This window comes from Osmia bicornis, chromosome 13 (genome assembly GCF_907164935.1).
Source record: "Osmia bicornis bicornis chromosome 13, iOsmBic2.1, whole genome shotgun sequence".
In the NCBI taxonomy this organism is placed as follows: Eukaryota; Metazoa; Arthropoda; class Insecta; order Hymenoptera; family Megachilidae; genus Osmia; species Osmia bicornis.
Window position 1 is genome coordinate 3521664 of NC_060228.1, and position 24774 is coordinate 3546437.

The 24774-nt window shown below is 36.5% G+C and overlaps 1 protein-coding gene across 6 annotated transcripts in view; it reads right to left on the minus strand.

The window, feature by feature from the left end:
• Positions 1-24774, minus strand: part of LOC114875061 (dystrophin) — a 351419-nt gene that overhangs the window by 307206 nt on the left and 19439 nt on the right. For 4 of the 6 annotated variants that reach the window (XM_029184958.2, XM_029184959.2, XM_029184955.2 and 1 more), the window contains 9 exons: positions 22568-24013; positions 22147-22374; positions 21556-22071; positions 20846-21483; positions 20343-20490; positions 19865-19978; positions 19599-19775; positions 19420-19527; positions 18954-19065 (listed from right to left, as the gene is read on the minus strand). In XM_029184958.2, the coding sequence (XP_029040791.2) occupies positions 18954-19065; positions 19420-19527; positions 19599-19775; positions 19865-19978; positions 20343-20490; positions 20846-21483; positions 21556-22071; positions 22147-22374; positions 22568-24013 (3487 nt within the window). The remainder of the gene's footprint in view (positions 1-18953; positions 19066-19419; positions 19528-19598; positions 19776-19864; positions 19979-20342; positions 20491-20845; positions 21484-21555; positions 22072-22146; positions 22375-22567; positions 24014-24774) is intronic. The other 2 variants (XM_029184956.2, XM_029184960.2) reach the window with 2 other exon arrangements.

Below are 24774 nucleotides of genomic sequence, written 5' to 3' on the forward strand. Positions count from 1 at the left end.
TATATTTGACATTTCCTTTTTTCAACCAAGTGAATTTAAAACCGAAAATTTCGACCAAAATCTAGCACTGTCCTTTTAATGCCTCTTTTTTTCAAATGGTCCCAATTCAACTTGAACTGTGAAAACGATATGAATAATTAGAGCCAGCATTGAAATCTCTGGCAAGCAATCAAGCTAACTCTCGAAATGTAACCCGATCCAGGGTGCTAGGATATATAAAGGCTTCATCGTGCAATGGGCGAACGTTTAATTCAACACAATGGCTGGGTCGACCGGTGGCTGTTGCATTCAGCAAGGACGAATCGATGCCGCGTTTCGAATCGGACGGTCTTTGAATAAGACCTACGAAATGATGAGATGATTAATGGAAAACCCGTCATAAAATTCAACCACCACCGCATCTCGCGTACCAACTGTACGATGGCCTGATTCATGTGCGCGCTTACTAAAACGAACGCCCGCGGCTTTTACAAGCTGATCCCTCCTCTTTTTTCTTTTTTTTTTTTTTTATTTCGCGAAACTTTAATGACGCGCCCTAAAAAAAATCGGGTAATCCCTTCTACATGGTCGCGATCGAGCAATCTGAATTAACAGTACCAGACGGCGGTCGTATTATAAAGATTACCATATATCTGAAATAAACCGTATTGATTGGCTGCAAAAAAAACCCGATAAAACCCTGCGAACTGCCTTAAATATTACGTGGTTTAAAGCACGACTTGAATCTCTGCGCGTAAAGTGGTGGAATATAAATTTCTGAATGGATATAAAAAGCTTTTGAGTAAAGGGAGTTTATATTTTAAGAAAAATTGAAAATATTCCAGGAAGGAAGGTGAAGAGATTTCATGGTTGAAAGTATCGTTAAAGATCGAACAACTATTTACACGTTCGTTTCCAAGGGAAGAGGCCGCGTGTTCGCCACGTGCGAACAATTTCTCCCCTGTGAGTAACGCTCTCCTTTGAATCCTGACATGTGCGACCGTCCCATGGAACATTTTGCTTTGGTAAGCCCAGGTTTTTCGGCCTTTCAAAGCGAATACGTAAACAAAGCCGCGAGCAAGCGTCTTGTGGTGGGTTTACATCGTGCACGGTTTGTGTTTTGGAAAATTACAGCCAGGGGACATGTCGAGATAAGCTGGTCGCGATTTTGTATAGTCGGCTTCTGTTGCAATTTTGTGCTATTCAGGATGATGTTTTGATTTATTAGAGATATTTTTTAATTGCTTTGAATAATTGTCTAGGTGCCCCTTGGGTATTTTTGTATTTGGATATTTAAGTAATTCGGTATTTAGGTAATTGGATACTTGGATACTTAGATATTCCAAAATTGATACATTTAAAAATTTTAATACTTAATTACTCAGGTACTTAGAAATTTCGATGTTTAAATTAGTGTCCCAAAGATGGAACACTTCCCGTTAAGAGCCACGTATTCTAATTAGCGAGAATCGTGTGGCAAACTCTAAGACCATGTTTTTGTAGAAAATAATTTAAGCCTCTCTGGTATTTTCGAGCGACGAGCTAGAAACAAACGCGACCACGTTGCACAAATGAGGTGGAAAGGAAAAGGGATGTCGGCCATTTAAGAAGAAAGAAATGAAGGGGAAGACCTGTCGCGAAATTAATATCAGAGGTGAATGCCTTTAAAGCGATATCGTTCGACTTCTTTAAAACGAGAGAACGATCGAAACGGAATCGGCTGAAAGTCTGTATAAATAAAGATGAACGCTGTCTGTTATCGAACCGCTGATTAAATCTGAACGAGCTCTCGTCTAATTAAAACCATCGATTGTATGGTTAATTGTTCCTTGATACGAGCGACAAAAGGGCAAATAAAAGAAATTTTAAACCACTAATAAATCAAAATTTATCACAATCGTACGCATTCAACATTTAAATACCAAAATTTATATTTCATCGAAAAGTTTTGCTACTGTAAACAGAAAAATTTTCAACGCAAAAATATAATTCTGATACCTACGATAGAATGATACGTAGAGTAACGTGTTTTTTTTTTTATTTTACACTCGCCACTAAAAAAAGAGTTTCAAGTTCATCCATCTGTGTTATAATACGGTTGCGCTCGTTATACAAGGTTGTAAAAGCCAAAAATACTTGGAATTTCTAGCCAACATTGAACAGCACTTTCTGTAAAATTCATATTTTGAAAAAATATAAGAAAAATTGAAGTTTGATTACCAAAATGACTTCACATGGATACCAAATCTCTCGGAATCCATCGTGGAAACGCGGTTAACTAGAAAACGAGCCCGCAAATTTCACCCGAGAGAGAGAGAGCGGGTTGGAAATTTCTGCATCGAGGACAATGCATCCAGGACCGAAACTCGCTTACTTAGCTGATGCGCTGCGATAACATCAGCGAATCCGAATTAACGTGGCACGTGATTCGCTTTAGCGCGTTAAGTGTTAAACTAATTGCGTGGAACACGCGGCTGTCTGCACGATGAACGGTGGAATTTTGTTTGCTGGAATATCAGAGAGAGAGTGTGCCGATCGAAATCATTCGAAAATGGAGCAAACGTAGAAAAGGAGTCGATCAACGGGGCCCGCACGAAACGTCAATAACGACGTCCTAATTTCCTCGATGGTAATTTAATCGACGCCAGGCTTATTCGACAATCGATCTCTAGTCACTCGTCGAATAAATTAATTTCAAGTTATTACGAACGGCCTGGCTGAATAATCTATCAGCTTAGAATCCCTGTTAAAAGGGTACATACCTTTTGGATTGAAAATGGATTTTCTTCAGAATTTATTCGAGAAAAACTACTCGATTAATTCGTCTGATTTTTTCTCATTAGGAAAAAAATATATTGTAAATTACTTTTAAAAATTGTCAGAGCTGTATGTAAGCAAATGTAGCTAAACAAATTATTTTATTATTACTAAAAATTGAAAGTATTGAAGAATATTTTTAAACCTTGGTAAAGGTATGTAGTCTTTTAATAATATAATTGTCCTTAACGATGATCAAACGAGTTTTACTCGCAACACGACACGTTCCCGCTAAAAATTTTCAAATGTAATCGATCGAACGCAAACATTTTATTTGTCCTGTTCACAACGACGCGACGAGCATTGAAATTTCAGTGAAAACCCGTGACACCGTTCCACCGGCCTGCTATTCGGTAATTAGAAGCTTCATTTGAATCAATTAATCGCGAACAATTACCCTATGCAAATGTTGGACAACGCGTACCAATCTCTTTGCGTTCGTGAAATAAAATTACAGGATAAAAGTGATGATTGGGTAAGTCATCTAACTGGGAATTTGAGAAAGAACAGGTTTCTAATTAACACTTTGTCTAATGAAATCATCAATTTTCAAAGTATCATTCGTACATCAATGTTTTAAAGAATTTCATCCTCTATTTATAATTACGACTTATATCCCGTCAAATATCAGTCAGAGTTATCTTCGAACGATTTCGCATCGAATGATTGAAAGAAAAATCAAAAAAATCGAAGTCGGACAAAACATATCGAAATCGCAACTGAAGCTTAACCATTGTCTTCGAGCCAGAGACCGGTTGAATGGTCGAATGGTGAACCGTGCATACGAATTGTCGAATATGAGCCGCGGGTTCTATTCAGTCGCCTCGATATGCAGAGAGTCGGTGAAAGGTTCGTGAAAACGGAGGAAAAAGAGAACGAGTAGTCTACGTCTTATTCAAGCTCGCCTAGCGGACCGAATTAAACCGATAAGATTGCCTCCATTGAAGTCACGTATCCGTTTTGTTTTTTTCTTCTATGCATCGTGCCGATTCACCCGTCGCGAATCAACTATATCTCCAAATGCGATATTAATATGCACCTGTGCAATGCGATCGAATTACTCGATAAAACATACGGACTCAATAATTCCTACCTTTATCTACAAAATTTTCTTTTCATTTCTAATACCCTGATAATTATGAGACAAATTATTCATATCCAGAATTTTTAAATAAACCTTAATAGTAGAACTAATCATTCAACAAAAAAATTATTTTCCTCTTTCATATGTAACAAAAAGAAAATGAAAAAATGGTTCGTTTGCTCTGTACACAACAAAAGCTAATACAAAGCATTTCTCTTTAAATATCAATAATCCATCTAGACAGAAATAGCCAATTCCATTGTTAATTGAATCTATGGACAGCGAGTGTATCGAATACCGGGCTACCACGAGGTGCCGGTTCGCCATTCAGTAAACAGGATTTCTAATTACGACCATGTTTCGCGTCGACAAAAGGAGGTGTTAAACGTGGCTGGTACTTACATGAAATATTTCATAACAATGCCATGCGAGCCCACGAGATACACGGCTCACGTTCCTCGTAGTTCACACACTTGTGATATCACTTCACCAAAAAATAAAACCGATGATACCGGAAATAGCTCTGTAGCTGTGTACGACCTTAAGTATCACGATACGGATGATGCCTCTTGGAAATATTCCACACGCGAAAACGAACACGATGATTACGCTAATGATATGTATCGTGGGTGAGACGATTTCGTTGATCTCACCGGCAACGAACGTGATCGACTTATCCGCGGGAACACGTTCAAATAAAAGGGAAGACAGGCTTTGCCGTTGATATGTCGTTACCCCTTGGACGTCCGGGGTTGTACTGTTTTACCCCGTCGCCCCTTTATTCGCGAACCCGGCTGCACGAGAACGTGAGATGCGCAAGCGCCGTTTCCACGCGCCAGCGAAAACCTCGTCGACCCTCTACGGGGGTTGCTCCCGCGGTCAATGTCACCCGACATCCCTGACTCCGGCTCCTGACACGGAGATATAGCCACTTTAGAGCTAAACGGGCCGAACCGGCCCATTTTCGAGAACCATTACCGGAAATTCATTCAATACCCATAATCCTTTCAATATTCTACTATAGAAGCGTGACCATTACACCAAATTGGAGAAAACAATGTTTGATTAATTAGAAGAGATTGAATTAAAACATTGTGTATGAGAAAATGTTACAATTGATATTTGAATGACAATAGTTTAATCTTTAGATTTTCTAAAATCAAGATTAATAGTATCAAAATCATATTTGACAAAGTTAAGTGTCTAGGTTTTGGGAGAACCCAGGGATCCCTTAAAAAGAGCTTAAATTAAATACTTCTTAAATAATTGAAAGAGGAATGTTGCACCCAGATGTGCATTCCTGGGTCAATTCTCAACAGTGTCTCATAGTGTCCAAATAGTAGGAAAGATTCAGCATTACCATTGTATTCGTATGAAACGTACCCCCTTACAAAATGTGAAACTGGAATCAGTGTTCCACAAGTGTTCTAAAGTATTCTTCTACCCTTCAACAAGTACAATAAGAGTCTTCGAGCACCACCGCGAATCAATAATATTCCTCCAAGTTCTTTTTTCCTTTCCAGAATCGTAACAACTTTCTTCGCCGATATAAATTCAAACTCCCTGTGGAATACCACTGTTTCTTCTTATACTAGTCTAATTTCGTGTTATCTAATATTTGTGTTACAGTTTTTCTAACAAAACAAAGTCTAAAAACTGAAAGTGTTCAAAGTGTTCGAAAATTGAAGTATGAATGAACCTGACCTCGTGATATTTTAACGTTAAAATTATTCGGAAAATTTCTGCGTCTAATTATTCAATTACTCGATTAACATAACTACAGTAGAACGTAGCATCGAAAATACGATCCCTCGTAAATTACAAGTAACACGAACAGATGATCGAGTGGCCGTCCATTTGAACGTGGAACAGGTGAAACTAACGTAACTACGGTCAGTCGTTATTTCAGAACGTTAATTCGCGCATTTAATATCAGCAGCCCCAAGTCGAAGTAATTAATTCCGTCCTCGGGACAGACTATTAGACATTAATTCGTCGGACCATGGAGAACTCAATTTGCGAAACGTTTCTAGCGGAAATGATGCCAGTCCCAGCGAAATGCTTGCAGTCGATTAACGGAATCGACATCGCCTACCATTTCTCATTCGTTTTAACTTAGCCGACAACATCGTTTATGCATGCAACATACATGTGGATTATAATCCACGTATCATGGACATGTCAGATTCAATGCAATTCAAATTTCTAACGCTAGCCAAGAAACTCTAGTAGACTGAAATAGAATTTCTTGCACTTGCAATTCAAATAGACATTTTCAAATAAGGAATGCACCATTGAAATATCTTCAAAATTAGACATTTTTATTTTTTGATAGTTAAATATATAGGAGAATATTTAAAACTAATCAATTCGAGTAATTAGAAACAAAATTCTTCATTTTACAGTTCCAATACCTAACTAATAATATAGGAAGAGAACCTAAACAAAAGGTAAAAATGATGTGCAATTAAGAACCCTGGTAATTGTAAAAGATTACACGATGAAAATAAAAAATTCTCAAACTAATTAAAAAAATAATCAAATCTAGAATTTGATGGTCAAATTTGAATTTAATATAATCCTTTATAAAAGCTGTTCCAATCAGCCCAGTAGTAATATGCAATTTTCTTTTCAAAAGAGCCAGATATCGAGTTTCTTTTCAATAGCTCCACAATTGTTTGCGTTCTTTTTTTAACAACATCGGGAAATAGCCTGAATTTGTATTGAACAATGCTCTATAAGCAACGATACACGAACGACCTAGATTACTCGATTCTCGATGGGAAACTCGATTCCGTGGTTCTGTTCAAGCTGTCTTCATATTGGAGACACGGACTATTTTTTCACGATCAATATTTGTAAAAGAGAGCAGACGCACCACAGCCACCGAAATTACTGCGCGCACACACGCACACACACGCGTGTATGTTCGGTGTTTCGTTAAACGTGTTGAGAGAAAAGACGCACACAAGCAGACCGATGCACTTTTTTATTCGACGCGCTTTTCTAAATATTGCAACTGCTTTCCTTCGAAAAATCAACTGCACAAGCTGATGAAAAAAGCTAAAACACTAGGGGAGAAAAGGTGAAACGAGTATTATAATCCGCGACACGAAAACATTCTACACCAACTTTCTCTCTTGATAGAAACCTGGAGAACAATCAACGGAATGTAGAAACGCGAGCAATTCGCGAAGAGGAATTTACAGAAACGTTTTTAATCTTTGAAGATAAAATTAAGGAATTATTAGAAGTGAATATTAAAATAAAATAATTTATATTGTAATGCAATGATATTTGAAGATTTTTCTATCATTTTTTTTTTAAATTATAAAGGAACAATGTAACGGAGTAAAATTTGGGCTCTCTCCATGGTCCGCCGTCCGAGGATTAAGCAAGATTTTTAAGAACAGTGGACTCTTTTATTTTTAAAAAAGCTCTAAAGAGACTCTTTCATCGTCATCCTATATTTCAAACTCGAGTGTAAAAATCTACCGACCGATAGATAAAGAAAAGGAAAAGGAATAAAAGTGGCAATAGTCGGCGCGAGAAATGCTTCGCCCCCGAGCGTTCCAAAGTCTCTGTCCTTTCCGTTACGGCTTCTGTTTCACGGGTTAGCGATAACGCGATTTTTCTCGGATTTCCTCGGATTTCGCGCGTTCGAGAGAAAAAGAAAGGTAGACGCGAGACGCGGAGGAAACGAAAAGACGCAGAGGGGTAAAAGGTATAAGGGGTGAGCACGTGGAAAGGCGCCAACAACAGGGCGCACGATTTACGAGGTGTCCCTAGGGAACGCACTGATTTCAAATGTTTCCAACGTCTCACCTTTACTCCCTTTCTCTTCCTCTGACCGTGCCAATATCGAGAACCTCTCTTGAGCCAAGAATATATCTTGTTAAAAACAAAACGTTCGATGCATCGTGTGTAAATTTACGATTGCACGACAAACTTTATTAATGGCAAATCACTTAATTTCTTTACGAAAGATACAATGGTGCTTGGCACAATTACCCCTTTAAGGGATGATTCCTACTTAGGAGGTAAAAAAAGATACACAGGTATCTTTGGGAATTTTTTCTCACAAAACTAATCAACTTTTTTTTAAAGAAATGGTTTTTCGAATTGAAAGAACAGTTTTGTAGAAGAACCAATGAATTAAAATGTTGGATTTTTTGTAACTTGCAATTGAAGAAATAGATCTACCCGTGGACAAAAAACATTTCTACACCATTTCTTTCAAAGAATATTGATCATCTAGAGGTGAAGTTTTTCGGCTCGATTCAAATCACAAGCAACGCTCATAAGTCGAGCTCCTTCGTCGCGATAAATTCACGCGGCGCACCTGCTACCATTGGTGGCACCCTCGCACGCATTCATCCTCGGCTAGCAACGGGCGCGAAACCAAGAGGAAAAAGCGAACAGCCGAAGGAAAGCAGGGATAACGTGTCAATGTAAGGCGGGGATTTTTCAATATCCTATTCTCTGGTTCGTCGTAAGTGCAGGAACCATGTCGTCCTCGAAATACCTTCTGAAGTAAACCATATCCATAGCGAATCGCGAGCGGGCGTCTTTTCTATTCTTTTCGATTTTCCTCCCAATCTTTTTCCTGTTTCTTTTTAATCTGTGCATAGGATACAATTTTGATGGAAAAAATATATCTAGCAATTCTAGAGACCTATTAGGATTTTCTGCAAGTATCTATAAAAGGTATTTTTTTAAATTTTCAACAAGAATGTAAAATGGAAGTTTCATTATTTTCTTTGCAATTCTGATAAATTGTAATTTTTTTTAAATAGTAAGAACACAACTTCTAATAAATTAACTTAATTAATATGACCTACTATCCATTTTCTAAATGTGTGATAAAACCCACGGTCTGTTCATAATGAAAGAGAAATGCCAAAGAATCACGAAATATGAATAATGATTTGAACCAAGGAAAGCATTATTGAGCAGCTCCAGACTAAATTGCCCCAGGGATTATTATACGTACAAGAAACAGAGTAACGCAGTGTCTCTCCCACGCCTTTCGAAATAATAATTAATAACAAGAATAATCTAATTAACACGATTTCCTTTGAGTTCCAGATGAATTCTATAACACGGTAAATTTGTTTGTGTCCTGCGTGAAAAGCATTCCTAAATTAATTAACGGCACGATCTAACCCGAACAATCTGCGCTGTTGTACGCTTAATTAAATCGCCCTTTTATTTCAACGACGCTTTGAAAGCGCGATTAAATCACGAGTGTTCATAAATCATCTTCTGCATCCCCGATATTGAATATCACCGTAATACAAAAATTCCTAACATACACTGGCGATCGAAAGTTTGGAGTTAGGATATTTTTAAGAAAACAATGGACACCTTCAGAGTGACTGACACTTTGAATTTTGTATAACCGAATAATTAATCAAAAAGAAAACACAAATTAAATAATCCAAAAATGTAAGTTTAGAAATTAACCGATCGTATCGTTAATAATTAGCAAGTGATTAAAATACACTAATGAAGAAAAACAAAAGGATTTTCAAAGTGATTTCATTCTGAAATGATATTAAATTCTCTCCATAAATGTTCCAATAATCCGGCCTTGGGATGCTTACAGCAACACCACAAGACAGATTATGCAAGACCGACCTCTCGTTATGCTTGTGTTAGGGATCCACGGTACTGGGCTCCACGCTCACGCCATTTGCCATTAATCTTGTCCATTGTTCCCTTCCTGCGAAACTCCGGATTCTGAACGTTCGCGTATTATTCCCTGGTGCCGTCCTCTCTTGCCCTCACCTCGAGCACAATCGCGCCAACTTCTGCAGAGGAAGCTCGCGAAATCCCACGCGAAATCGTCATCGAAAAATTCCAAGTTTCGAATTGTGCGGACGACAAATACGAGGATTTGCAAAGGATTTAGTGCTGTAAATTAACGGTATGGAAATTCGAAAGAAAATAAGAACTGGGAAAAATAAAATTCCGTGGAACGGTCTATGAAAATTAATTATATAGGAAATAAAAATTTAATTAAAATGATAAAATGCAAAGTTTCGAGGAATCCACATTGATCTCGATCAAGACAAGAATTCTAATTTCTACCGTGACCAGCAGGGTGCAATCTGATGCAGACAAAAATAAAAACTCCCCGGGAAACAGGAACGAACTGTATCGCAATTCGTGAAATCCAACGAACCCGAAATTACAAGGGTGCAGTTTGCAACAAGAATGGACAACAATTGCGTGGTTCTAAGGCGAAGCAAAGCTTGATCTCAACCACAGACAAGAATTCTAATTCCATCGATCGAATACAATCCGTTCGATGACGAAACAGAGTCCCTTGGTAGAAACGGTGCGACCACAGGTCTCGTGCAAAAGCGGTCGCGTGCAAGTCAAATCAAAGTTTCCCTCCAACCCTGATGTTGCTCTTCGGGAAATATCCTTTTCCATCCCCGCAACTTGCCCGAGCCAAGTTCCCTCGACGGACATGAGTGTCACGAATTAATTACTTCGTCGGTTTCGATAGGGAATGAATGTTCTTGATGGCATTGATCAATTTCGAACTAGATCCAATGATTACTTTAGTCTTGAATAATCCAAATGGAAAATGAAACTTCTAATCGAAGAATTAAAATTGTAAATAATGTATTAAGAAATTGAAAAAGAAGAAAAATTAGAGGGTCCTCGAAGACTTCCTGATGATTTTACATAAATATCATTAATCCTTAAATAAAAACCGAGTTAAACGGAGATTTTATTTTTTTATGATACTTGTAAAATTATGATACTCAACCCCATCGAAAATTTGTGGAAATATTTATTATTAGTAATAAATGTCAATTGATTGAACGTTTGATAGAAGTATAGGCTAGAAATGAAGCAATCAAAATGAGTTGTTTAAAATGCATCGAAAGTATGTCGAAAAGAATTGAGGCAGTAATTGCAGCAAAAGGCGGCGTTACGAAATACTAACATACATGTATAAATATAATCTTTTAAATGTATTTGTCTATTTTTAAAAGTATTTTTTCGTATATTAACAGTGGAGAATTATTGATTAAAAGTTACACAATGTAAAAACCTTAAAATTGTGGCTCCATTTCTCATACCATGGCTCTAATAATTTAATCATCCACTGTATCTGCGACGGCAACCGACAAAACGCGAATCCGCCGAGATAGAAACGAACGAAAGCTTGCATACCAGGAATTATTTCACTAGCAATCCGAAGCTAGGGCAAGTTCGCAAAGAGCCAGCCGAGTCCTGACGTCGGCGAAGTAACGACGCGAGGATGTATCGGGTTTGTTAGAACGGTAGGTATTGCACTTCTATCCTGGCTCCGCAGTGAAAACAGTAATCAAACTTTGGTTGGTGAAGGCAAAGCTACCCCAACGAAGGGGGTGGGACCGCGCGTTTAACGGGGTTCTTCCCTTCGCATCAGTAACTTCTGCTTACCCTACCAGCCGCGTTCGCCGAGCAGCTCGGATATCCGTACACGAGACAGCAAAGCAGTACGTGCGCGTACGGTAATTTGCTCGAGTATCTACATACCGATAACATCGTCAACTTCTGATGTCCAGCGTGTTCAAATTACATGATGGCTCGAGTAGCTGCGATAGGGTTCCCGTAAAAGGGACGCGACATTAATCTGTCGTTAGCGAATGCGTTTCTAGGATGATTAAACTTTGTTAATACTTGGAATTATTCATTTCTCTTATGTTGCTCCAATTACAACGATAATTCCATCCCTATCGCCCAAGGGAAACAAACTGTGCAAACTCCAGTTACATCATACCCCGGGTAGGAAACATATACATAGAGGATCCGTTACAATCGATCACAAACAGCTGAAGGCTGGCACGAAACATTCGTCTGTTTACAGAAACGAAGGGTGAACAGAGTGGACGTAACAAAATCCAAGTTTCGCGAAGGCGAAGCCAACCACCCTCGATGCTGACCTCGGTAACGGCCCTTACGGGGATGCCGATGGGCTGGCATTAGTAAGCTGGCTGCTTCCTATAGCATGCCCACTAACTGCTACCCGCTCTTAATGGACCGTTTTACCCTGACCAACCGAACGACCCACCACCGTCAGATTACAAGCCTGACCACCGCGGCTACACTCGCTTAAACCACCCCCTTAACCCCCCTTTTCCTCTACCCGTCCTAAGGTCTGCCCATCAGCCACCCTTTCCCGTCCTCTTTACCATGGACCAGAGCTTGATCACCGGTACGGTAATGAACGCGGCTTAGAAGGCAGCTTAGACGAACCTGAAGGCCAGACTGTGTTCTTCTCCCCGGCACCGGTAATTGTTACGGCTTTCTCACGAATCCACGACCATGCAATCGCTTCTGTTATCTGGCTGCACCGAGACCATGCCATGGTGCTCGAATTAACAGAAGACAATCTCCGTTGGAGCATCATTCGCACATCCTTAGGTTCGAGGGAACCATGTATCTACTTCGGAGACTTTCAACGCGGTTGTTGAGAATCTGTGTCAAGTGTAATTTTCACGATACGCGACATCGAGCCGTGTTATGTTTAATTAATTCGGTGTTTGGTAAAATGGTACGTGATAATCGAAGAACTGGGTCAATCGAAGATCAAACTTAAAATAACGTGAAATACAGAATGAAATTAAAATTGAGGCCCTCTACGTGGTAATCGACTCAGAGACCAACTACACTGGTGGAATTAATTGTGGACACTTTGAATAAAAATATTCTTTATTTCATATCTGTGCAAAAAATGTATATTCTGCTATGCTAAATTGATACCGTAATATTTTTATTGTAATCTTTTCAAATGATTTGGTTTGTAAATGTTTTAAAATTTTAGTTTAAAAAAATCTAAACTGTGTTGTTATTTTTGTTTTTGCACCTGGCAACATGAAACGTTGCATAATGTGAAATAGCCAATCACAGGATGAAAGGGTAACCAACGAAATATTAATTTTTTTCTACCTCCTTTGATATGTTGAAATTGTAATTTTTATTGGATATTAAAAGTATGGCTGTAAATGGTCTTTTTACTGATTTTTTTAAATCAGTACTAATTACAATATAAAATATAAATGATTATGTATTAAATAATTTAAAAAATTTTAAAGTGTCCAGAATTAATTCCGCTAGTGTACTCGCGAATAACAAAATATTGAAAAAGAAACGGATGTTTCTGTTTCTGACAACGGAAGAACGATGTCACGTCAAAATGTGGATCTCGTAAATAAATCTTTACAACCATACGAATAATGTCGTATCAAAACTAAAACCTCCAGATGAAATTAATGTACAATTAGAGACGGCATATGGTCTAGAGAAAAGTGAAAGGTATATGTATTTTGATATAATTAGAAATAAAATAAAAATCGATTAGGTTATTCCTCGGATAACCATTTTTCAGAAAAATTGTTTCAAATCGATTTCGATTAACCAACACTGTAAAATAATAAGTTTCTACACTTGAAATCCTCTGCTCGTTCATAATCCCAGCGATCATTGTCCATGGCAAACAGAACGATAAGGTATTTAAAATCGTGGAGGCGTTATTATCATTGATGTTACGTTAATGAGGGAAGCTCTCCATTATTTACCAAGTACCTGACGATTCACTAATGAATTGCTAGAATAAGAGAGGGTGAAAGAGAGAAGTTCTGGTGTGGGGTTAGCTGGTATGAATGAACGAGTAAGCATCAGTAATTGAATAGATTCGCGTGAACGTTCCCTCTTCTCGAGGTTTCAACGACCAACAAGAAGAATCTAGCCTTTGAAAATATAACTGCGAAATGGGGAAAGTTCACGCAGTTTATTTAACCCCGTTATATTTACACGTAATTAACCCTTGCGTTGATCATCGAAATATTTCTATTTTGCTTAATTTTCCCATGAATACAAAAATATTCGAGGAATGAGAATTTTGAAGAATTTAACATACAAAAGAAATCTTTAATATTTGAAAAATTTCAAGTTCCAGTCAATGAAGGAAAGCGCAGAGATAACTATCCTTCCATACTGCTGGTTAACCGTTTGCAAATCATTTTTCAAACGCTATCCAAATCCGTACGCTTCTCACGTTCTATCAGAAGACACGGTGCATCGAGAGATCAAGGATGGGAAATTTTTAAATCGAAGAATCTTCTGCAAGACTGCGGCTACTTCGTTACCCAATTGGCTGGAGAAACTAGTAAAGAAACCTCAGGTATTCTATCGACGAATTACTCCCGATAGAGAATGAAGTTTTTCGATTGAAATTCAATTAACACAGGCACTGATACTAGAGGAGGCTATCGTCGACCTCTACGCGAAACGTTTGATCTCGTTAACGAAGAACCTCGAGCACAAGAAGCTGGTGATCGCATCGGAGACGACCGAGTATATACCCAGCTACTTCGATCCGAATAAAACTGTAATGACACGACGGACAATTGTTCGATCTCCTTTGAACGGTCTCACGGGTCGAATGATCGAAAAAATTTGTCACGTTGGCGCGATTAGGAACGCTAAGCAAGCGGTGCAGGTGAGAGAGGAAAACAATTATTCTTACGGTTGTATCCCGAGAAAATCGAATTAGAAAATTAGAAAACACCTTAGCAATATTTTTAAAAAATTAAAAATAGCACCCTGAATAAATTAATACCTCAAAAAGTAATTTTTAATTAAACTAGATGAAAAATAGCAAAAAGTCACAGCTGGTCTTTTGCTATTTTTCTCTTGAATTAAATTAAAAATTATTTTTTCGAGTATTTCTTCCAAGCAGCAATTTTAGTAAATATGTATTTAATAAAACTATACAACCCTCGAAATATTAGCATGGCAAAATTCTGCACACCTGCCTTACTTGGTTCCCAAGTTCTAACTGCAGTTGCTAACACTACGAACAATTCTAAAGTTCTCTGTAGGAAATGTTTATAATTTGTAACTTTGCAATTTCAGGGATTCTTGTACGTTTTAGCTCGAGACAATGGAAGAACTCCAAGAGGACAGGATATCGCGTTCAGTTAATTTCATCATATGGCTCTATGTAATATACGGTGTATTACATTTGCTTGTGTTTTTATTTGATTATTTTTTATGGTGGATTAAATTTCAAACCGATTCACTTTTGTATACTCTGAAAACTCTGGATTCTTAATTCTCCAATTTTCTTCTGCACGTTGTATTTTTATTTGTATAAAAAACTTGGTATGATTTTTCTTCGTGTATACGACAAAAAATAAAAGAAATCTTGAAACAGCTTATAAATATACGAGTTTTCTGTTCAAAAAGGGAACAGAATAAAATTTCAACGAAGGAAACGGAAGCGGATATAAGACGGAAAGTAAAGACCAATCGGTTGGCGGAAGAATCTATGGCTTTCATTTCATTCTAGCCGAGAAATTCTATTTCTACGTCGTTTCAAATCATCTCTTCTCTGAGAAACGGGATAAAACACTGTATTCAAAAATAAATCCAAGTGGAAAATAAATTCTACGTGTTAGATAAAATTCGTTTGTAAAGAGACAATTTGCAGGAAAACATGTTAATGTACAAAATTGATATTCGAGACGAGAATTTAAATAATAATTTCCAATTACCCGTTAATGTGGAATCTCATTGTAGGTAATGCGTGGCCACAACCAAGTTACATATTTCAGTGTCCGATGCACCCCTCCCAAAAAACCATTATTTTACTCATCCGTCCACCCCTCGTTATTCGTTCTCTGCTACATACAATATCGCTCAAAAGTATTTGCCCAACGTTAAGCAGATAAAATATTGTGGAAATAGCACATTTGTTATGATTTAAAAAAAAAGAATTGAAGCTTTTAAAAAAATAACACCTGATGGTGGAGTATCCATAGATAAAGTAATGTATTTTAATAATTAAAGTTGAAAAAGACATCAACATAATTTGAATGCTATTGAAAATCATTTGATTTCAAGATTCTTACTAATTAAGCAAATTATGTGAAAAGATTTCAATAATTTTTATAGGGTTGTATTGTGATTTGTATTTGTCTAAAAGATTTAAACTCGATAGGGGAAGATCAGACACATATCCCATAAATAAGAAAAAGAATAAATGGGCAAATACTTTTGAGCTTTAGTGTATGTATCCCCAATGTTGTGTATTACACCCACACGTGTGTCCAACGAGCATTCATGCGTAGCAGTAACGTATGGCAGAACGAAACCACCCCATCAGCACTGGGAAGCTTTCTCGTGGTACAATAAAATTTCATGGCTAAGCTGGCTCTTATTAGATCCCGAAGAAGTGTCCCTTCGTCTTATTTTCGACGTAAATCCCTGACAGCCCTCTTCGTTTTTCACTTCCTCAGGGAACATCAATACTCGTACCACGTGCATTAAATTGAGATTGAAAACAATGATTTAACTAATAATTCCCAATGCCTTCTATATTTCTATTCAAAGGATAATTTCTAAAAGATATCTAAGATTAACCCTTTTACTTCTGAATAGAAAATCAAGAATAAAACCCCTAAAGCATCGTCTGGTCCTTAAAATATCCTAAAGGATTAAATTTCTATTCTGCCAGAAGAGCATCGCGGTTTCCCTTAATTTCCTTTTGATTTCCCAGCAATACAATTCCATTGTCGAGGCCGGAATGTGATTAACAATCATCTTACCCTTTTACCCGTGGCCAAAGTACTCTCGGCTGGTGAATTTACACCGAGAGCTGGTGAAACACAAAGGACATCATAATTCGTGGAACAGAGAGATACGGTTTTCGTCTCGAGACTCATTATACAGTCGACGGGTTTTACGATGAAAGAAGCTTGAAATAAAGCTTTGATACGCGAAAATTCGAAATTCGGCTCGGAATAAATGTACGCGTCCCATTGGCAACGGGATTTTGTTCGATAAGAGAGGCTCGCCGAGAAATAATAGGGGGTCAGCTGTGCAGGGCGGATGTCATTACCAGTCGCGGCATAAAAAGCTGTCTCTCGTACAACACCGAGCTGCAATTAGCACAGCGTCATACAACGCGATCCCTGTGTCAGCACAACGGCACAACATCCGATATATTTCACCACCTTCCTGTCCATCGACCGCTCGAAAATTTTCTCCCCTTTTATCGCGCCTATCAAATAAGCTGATTTTCAACAAATATTATCAAACAGAAAAATTAACTAAATCTCTAAAGGGGTGCAATCATTTTTCCTTTCATTTTTGTTGTTTCTGATATTTATCGAAAAAGAAGATTTTTCAACCCCTAACTATGATTTAATTCTTCACATTTATAATAAATGCTGACTACGACAGTGAAAAAAGAAAAACGTGACCACAGGAATACGAAAGTCTTAATTAGCTCTCTGGCTAACGAGCAACGTGTTTGTTCAGTTCAACATACGTTCTCCTCGTCCTCCGCGTGTGTACGTTAGACTCGTTGGAAATAGCTTTTCTGGGATTAAGGTAATTCACCGTTAACACGATCGTGACTCACAATGCATATACGTTCGTTAATCGCGTCAGCTCGAATCAGCCGCCAATCCGCTTTCCCATCGAAACGATGAAATATTGTGTTACGCGAAAGCTACGAGAGTTCATTCGGCTAATCAGCTTTATTTCCCCGCGTACTGTTTGCCCGACAGTGTACGCGTGTAGATGATACATCGGTTAATGCGTGGACTAATGAACCCTTGAACGTTCGCTGATTGAAAATGAATCTGATTTCTACGAGCAGAGTTCTAAAATGATTTGAAAAATATTTGGAACTTGGAGTAATAATTTTTGGCAATAAAAAGAGTAGAAGCGATGGAAAGATAATGTTATAAATTGGAGAATGGCTGAGAACGCGAGCTTAATCCCGTTTGTAGGTAACCGAACTTTTGTCAAACGAGTCTGATTTCATCTTGATGTAGCACTATCCGCCGGAGATGGAAGACAATGGAGGAAGGAAGCGTTGGAAACAGAAGACCGGGGAACAACGAAGCCTCGGCTATCTTAGGTCCTCCCATGTTCCACCACGACTACATTAGACGGCTTATCCGCTCATTATGCGGCCCGACGGTCTCGCTTATACTACAAACCCTCGACCTTTCCGTTAAGCTCTCCGCTTTTGGATCAACAACCTCGCGTCCTTCCTTCCGGTACCTGACGATTAACACGTTCAACGCCCACTATACGCGCCCTTTTCCAAAACTAATTAGACTAAATTTATAAAAGATTTTCTATATTATTATATATTTTCATAATTATACGAATGCCATTACTATAATAATTCCTTTTCCCTTTTGTAATTTGATTCTAAGTTATGAACAATCTGCAAGTAAGAAGCAAAGTAAACTGAACGTTCCCTAGTCTTTGCGGCTCAGTTTTGAATCGGTTTTTATCAAAGCCATCCGTTCTGAATGGCACTAAAAAGACTTCCGATTAAAAGTACGACGACTAAGCGAAATTGATCGCCATCGGCAATTCTGAATACACTGATCGATCAGAGGACGAGAAAGTAGAAGAAAGGGCCGTCACTTGCTGAAAAGAGTGCACTTAACGTGGCGGATATATATCGTTTCGTAAGATGGAGTGGAAGTGATATGTGGCCACGCTTACCGACCCGGCTAAACGTACTATTTATTGTTCCATTACCAATTTCCTTTGAAAATCTCTCTCGCAATTACAAAGATATATGTATAAAGAAAATTCGAGCTACTTTCAATGAATTTTTAAATAAGTAAACTCAACAACTATATTTTTCTATCAATTACCTGTTTAAAACTATAAAATAGCAATATACCCGTGTATAAGGAGACTTTAAATAATTTCATTATAAAATTTCTTGAATATTAATATTTTGTTAGCATTAGATCGTAACACTTATAATACGTAAGGAAATATTTGAAATTCGCTCAATAGCGACGGTCGCCATCTTGCGGCAAAAGCCGGAACTAAATTTCGAATGAAAAGGATTTCCCGCGTAAGAAATAGCAATCGAAACCCGGAAGTATTGCAAAATGTGGAAATTAGTTTGTTGAGTATACTTATTTCGTCAAAAATCGATGCTTATCATTAAAAGCATCGAAAAACGTGTATTTGTGTAGTTATATTCTGATTATATGCAATTATATGAGAGAAAAGTACTTACCAATACCCCGCGACGCCGGCCCCGACGCTGTTGCAGATTTAACATCATAATTCGGCGATTCTCCACTGCTTTTCACGAATTGCCAGTCTTCTCTCAATTTCTTTAGCTTCTCCTGTTAGATTCAGACAATACACGACGAATTTTAAGAAAAAATTCAACAGTAAATCACAAATACAAATTTTAACAAAACTCGGAGCAAACATCCTCCCGCACACTCGATCGTTCGAAGAATAATGACGCCGTGAAGCGCCCCCTTTTATACTAACCTATTCCCAGCCAATAGGATAGCGACGCTAATAGGAGGAAGCTTCTGATTGGCTGGTAAATCTTTTACCACGAAAGTCAAACGTTTAAAAATTTTAGTATAGTATTTTTTGTACAGAACATGTTTTGTAATAAATACGCGATTGTATGAAGACAAAAATAATTTATATAAAGTGGAAAACGATATTCTTTGTATACTTACTTGTAATTCTACAGAAATAGGTTGCTTCGCAGATTCGCACTCTTTCTCTAAGTTGGTGTAATTTTCCAGTACATCTTTTACTTCCATTTCACGATCTTCAACTTTAGTCTGTTGCATAAAATATTGTTAATTATTTCTCTTTATTAATTGTTTAAATAAATAAATATTTCCATGCTTACCATAACATTGTTCATAACTTCAGCTCTCTCTTGCTGAGGTAAATCACGAGATATATTAATTCTTGTTCGAGTTTCCATAACCCATGCCATAACAGCATCCAATGTACAAATATATTTTTTAAGAGAAGCAAGTTTATTTTCAACATATTCACGATGATTAGAAAGACTTGTATTAGCCTAGAAAATTAATATTAATGATTTAATTAAACTGGAACTACAAACACGCTATCCATCATTTTCGTTTAATAAATTTCAAATTTAATTACCTTATCCATATCAGCAAGTAGTTTGTTACATTCGTCTTCTGCCGAGGGAATACCATTTTGATTGATTAAGTTCTGCAATGCCCTTTTACGAGAAGAGAGTTCTTCCTGTCTTGCCTAAAAAATAATAAATTATCATTTTGTATATAAAATGTATACAAAATTTATTTTATATGAAGAAAATTTCAATTTAATGATAAACTAAGCAAAAAGTAAGAGTTCAATGCTATTTATGTCTTGGCACACTTTAGTCTATGTAGTCATGAGATGGAAAGTATTATTAGGTTCACTTTCAGTTTGATAACGTTACTTCCAAGAAATTAATGTTTAAATCAAAATAGCAAAAAAACAAAATATCAAATTTAATTTACAATATATTACACTATGAAATAAATTAGTGTCTGCATTATTTAAACACGAATAGTGATTATATTTCAAAATTAAATTGCAAAATTACTATTTTCTAATTGTATCAGCTTACCTTAATGAGTGACAGTCTTATTGATAATGAAGTCTCGTCTGAGGGATTTGCTGCAGATACCAATAAGGAATTTATTTGTTCCAAGATATTATAAGCACTTTCCAAAATTCTACTTTCATTGTTCACTTTCTTCTCCATAGCAAAACACCTTAAACAATACATAGTTATTAAATATACTATAACAGAAAACATCTAAAGAAAGACTAATATAGACGCGTTACTAATTTTGAAAAATTTATTTCAGTGTATCAATTTATTCACAAATTCTATATTTATTAAATGTTAAAAGTTAAATGTAATATAGTTTAAATTACAAGGAATGTTTTCTTATTGTAGGTTATTCTACGTTGATCACTACAGCAGCAAAGGCAAATCACAACTGAAATAGCTCTATAGGAGAAGAAGCTTAACAATGTTACGTGTGTATCAAAAACTATCAGTCTCAAAGAATAAAATATGAACATTTGTTGCATAAAATATAGTCAATCTAAATAACTACGTACTTCTCTTTCCTTGAATTTAAATCGGTTATAATATTTTGCCAGCGACGCTTTATCGTTTCTACCATTTCTTTCAGTTCCACCATATCTTCCGACTTAGCACGGCTGAAAATACTTGCACTTGAAACGTTGATATTATTCATAGTTCTCTGCATCCTAGAAATCTCTTGTTCCAGCTCAAATAATTTTGTTTTTGATACTTTAGAATGACCAAGGGAGTTTAATCTTCTCAATGAATCTTCCATTTTATCTAGCCAATCCGAAAATGTCCGACAGGTGTTACTAATTTCTTTCCACTTTTCGTAACATTTATTCCAACGATTATATCTTTCTACATAACTCTGATTGACATTTATCCATTCGTCTCGTAATTTGTCGCTTAAACGTCTGATCTGTTCGGCTTGTTCCCTTCTTAACTGAGAAGCAACATTTTCGAAAACAGAATTGATCTCTTCGATACTCGGTTTGAGGATGTTCAAAGCGTTGCTAATTTTTTTAAGACACTCCTCTTGACTGGAGAACATTTCATAATCGTCGCCATTCAAAGGTACTGAGTTTAGAGATCTCGTCACAGTCACAACAGCTTCTCTAATCTTATTAACTTTCATGGTGAATTCTTGCATATCAACACCTCCCACATCCTAAGATATAAAAAGATTTAATAAAAATAATTATAACAAGAAGATATAAATCATTTCAGTAAGATTACATACCACTTCAACTTTCTTATCAGTTACATGCTTATCTTTATCCTTACTGCCGCTAAATCTTTTAAATTGTGAACTAACTTCCTGCCACCTGCTGTTAATGCTGTAACGTACAGTTTCAGAATATCCAACGTTTAATCGTTTCAATTCAACTGCTAAGTCGTTTAGTTTGTGAATTTGTTCTTGTTTGGCATCAAATTCTTCAGTGAATGATTCTAATTGCCCTTCGTAATTGTTCACTTGTTCAAGTTTTAATGGCACGTCTCTAAACCAATCTTCAAATTCCGCAATTATATTATTGTACTGTCGCAACATTTCTTCTGCTCGCTGTGCTTGTATACGTCTCGTTTCTATCTCAGACATAACTTGATGCCATTTACTTCTCAATTTATCCTGATGTTCGTTCTTTATCTTCTCAGCTCTAATGGGATCAGATGTGTGCACTGTCATGACTAGACCATCGCCTTTGCTGATTAAAGCTGCTGCATCTGGTGCAAGAGTACTAACTTCGCCCTTTAGTACCTGGAATATAATTACATCAATAAATACTATACATAAACTTTATTGCTCTCCAGAAGTTACTATAATTATACGAACCTCCAAACGCTTAGTAGGATCTTTCTCATTACTAATGCTACTGATGCTCATTAACATAACATCCATTCTGTGTAACATCAGTTGAGCAGCTTGTTCAAATTCCAAAATACTTTTCTCTAAACCCGTTCTGGATAAATTTGTTGAAGCTTTAAAGACCCTCTTATCACCAGAAACCTTTGCGTCTGCTTTATGCTGTTGCAGTTCCTGCGATAATTTTTCTGCCTGTAGCTATACAGAAGAAAATCATAAAAAAATTTTCAAAGCATTAAACTGATTTATGTATATGTTAACCTTCACCTATTATTAAATATCCACAAAACTTTTAAGTCATAACTGTTATTGTTACAATGATTACATTATTAATAGCACATTATATGGACAATGCAACTTAGCATGGCAAGATAAGTGCTATTAAAATTACCTTGCCCAAGAGGTGCTCAACATGTTCTCCTAAATTTGGATCTTCCCCTTCTGAACTGGAACTTCCAACATCAATTTCTGTATCATCAGAAAAAATTAAAATATCGTCAGTTTCTTTATCGCTTCCATAGAAGCTTTCACAATCTTCTAATGTATCATCTTTTGAGATACTTCTGGCACGTCTAAACATTAAGGATTTTGTGCTCCTCTCCGAATCGAGATTTTGATTTTCATTACGTGATTTAGAGAAATCAGTATCCCTTAACGGGGTTGATTCTTTTTCATTATGTGTTTTTCTTCTTTTCGCATCACTTACTGATGGCGAGAGAGAAATATGAGTTTTCGAACTTAATTTTGAACGTGTTTCGTTATCGTCTAGTATAAGATACTCGGCAATGCTATCTTTGTCTTTCAATGCACAAGCTTTCTCAATTGTGTCAGTTCTATTTATTTTACATAATTGTTGTGAATTCATTGAAATAGATTCGTGAATTCGTGTAACATTCTCTTCTACTCTCATTGATTTATTGTACGAAGTTTGATGCTCTGATTGTACATTCTCAACATCTAATTTAAGAGTTAACTTCTTAACATTTTTTGCAGCATATGGATCTACTGCACGTTTTTTCTTTAAAATAGGAATAAGCTCCCTTTTTTTGTTAACAATTTGATTTCCAGTACTACTTGTACTGCAAATCTTACCCCTAGTCTCTTTATCTTCTGTATCAGTATCTACCGATTCTGGTTCTGTCTCTGTATCCTCAACGATTTCTACTCTTTCAACAACTTGTGGCATTAATCCTACACTGACATTAGCACTTGGCAATATTACATGATCTTCAGGAGATGCAACTGACTTTACTATTTCCATTTCTTTCACTTCAACAATATGGAAAGGGTTCATTTGTGTATGGTACATATTGAATGGTTTCGAGTCTGATGTGACCAACGTGTTTGAAGAAACTTGAGAAAATAAAGAGCTATTTTTTGATAGAAAGAATTCTTCATCAGCCACGTATGCATCTGAATCAGGAGACGAAGAAGATGGATCGTCATCTATGTGTACGACTTGTGGTTGAGAAGTTTGAACAACATCAGGGACAGAACTCATGTCTAATTTCCGTCTAACAGTTTTACTAACATCTACGATTTTAGCTTTTACTTTTTCAGATTTTATAGATTTCCGGCTTCGATGAACAATATCGATTGGAGAACTTTCAGGTGTGTTTCTAACGTTACATTGACTTTCGTCAAACGCAGGATTAAGATATCCTATGCCATATATTTCCTCATTCTCGTCTATCAATTTATTTTCTTTTTTAACTAGTTGCACCGAAGTTTGTTCCGGCTGTTTAGACAATTTAGTGCGTCCATAATTGTCTCTCCCCTTAGTTTCTCCCACCTTACTCTTTATTAATAAACTGTCTGTGATCTTGTGGATCCATTCCTGTGAAAATATGATAGGTAACAGAAAATTCATGGACAGGCAACAGTTAATTGAAAGAGCATTGTTAATAGTGTGACAATATCAAGCATGGCCAAAATGAAAGTGACAATGCATTTCATTGTGCAAACAAAGCTTTTTCATTGCGTGTATCCATCACCAGTACAAAAACTTGGAGCACATTTTTATTCATTCCTCATTCTGTTTGTTTCTGCATATCAGATTCACACTTCTGAAAATTTATACAAGGGGAGAGACAATGTCATAAACGATTGATCTATAATATTTTTTTTTTCCATCCACCAAAGTTGATATCTGTGTTTTATTAATAGTGACAGTATTATTTACATAGCTAGAGACACCTCTTGGACAGAGTCAAAGTGTTTTATAAGATGCACTGGTGTATAGTGTTACATAATGTAATGTAACTAATACTTAATTTTAATTGTTTAAATAGTGAAGTGTTAACTATATACATAATAGTGATTATACTTATACAATTAAATATAATCAAAACTTTTCTATAGATGTACATACATAACTTATACAATATAAAATAATTAGTATAAAACATAGTTACTTTAGCATAATTATCCTTTGGCTCTTAAAGAATTTAAGAACACGAATGCAAAAATATATTTTTCAACAATCGTAAATTTTAGTAGAATTGAAACATTAGTTTTTAAGGATAAACAGTTGTATTATTTCAAAATATAAAAAATTATGTGAAATATATATTACGAACAATTCTTTTAATGCGATAT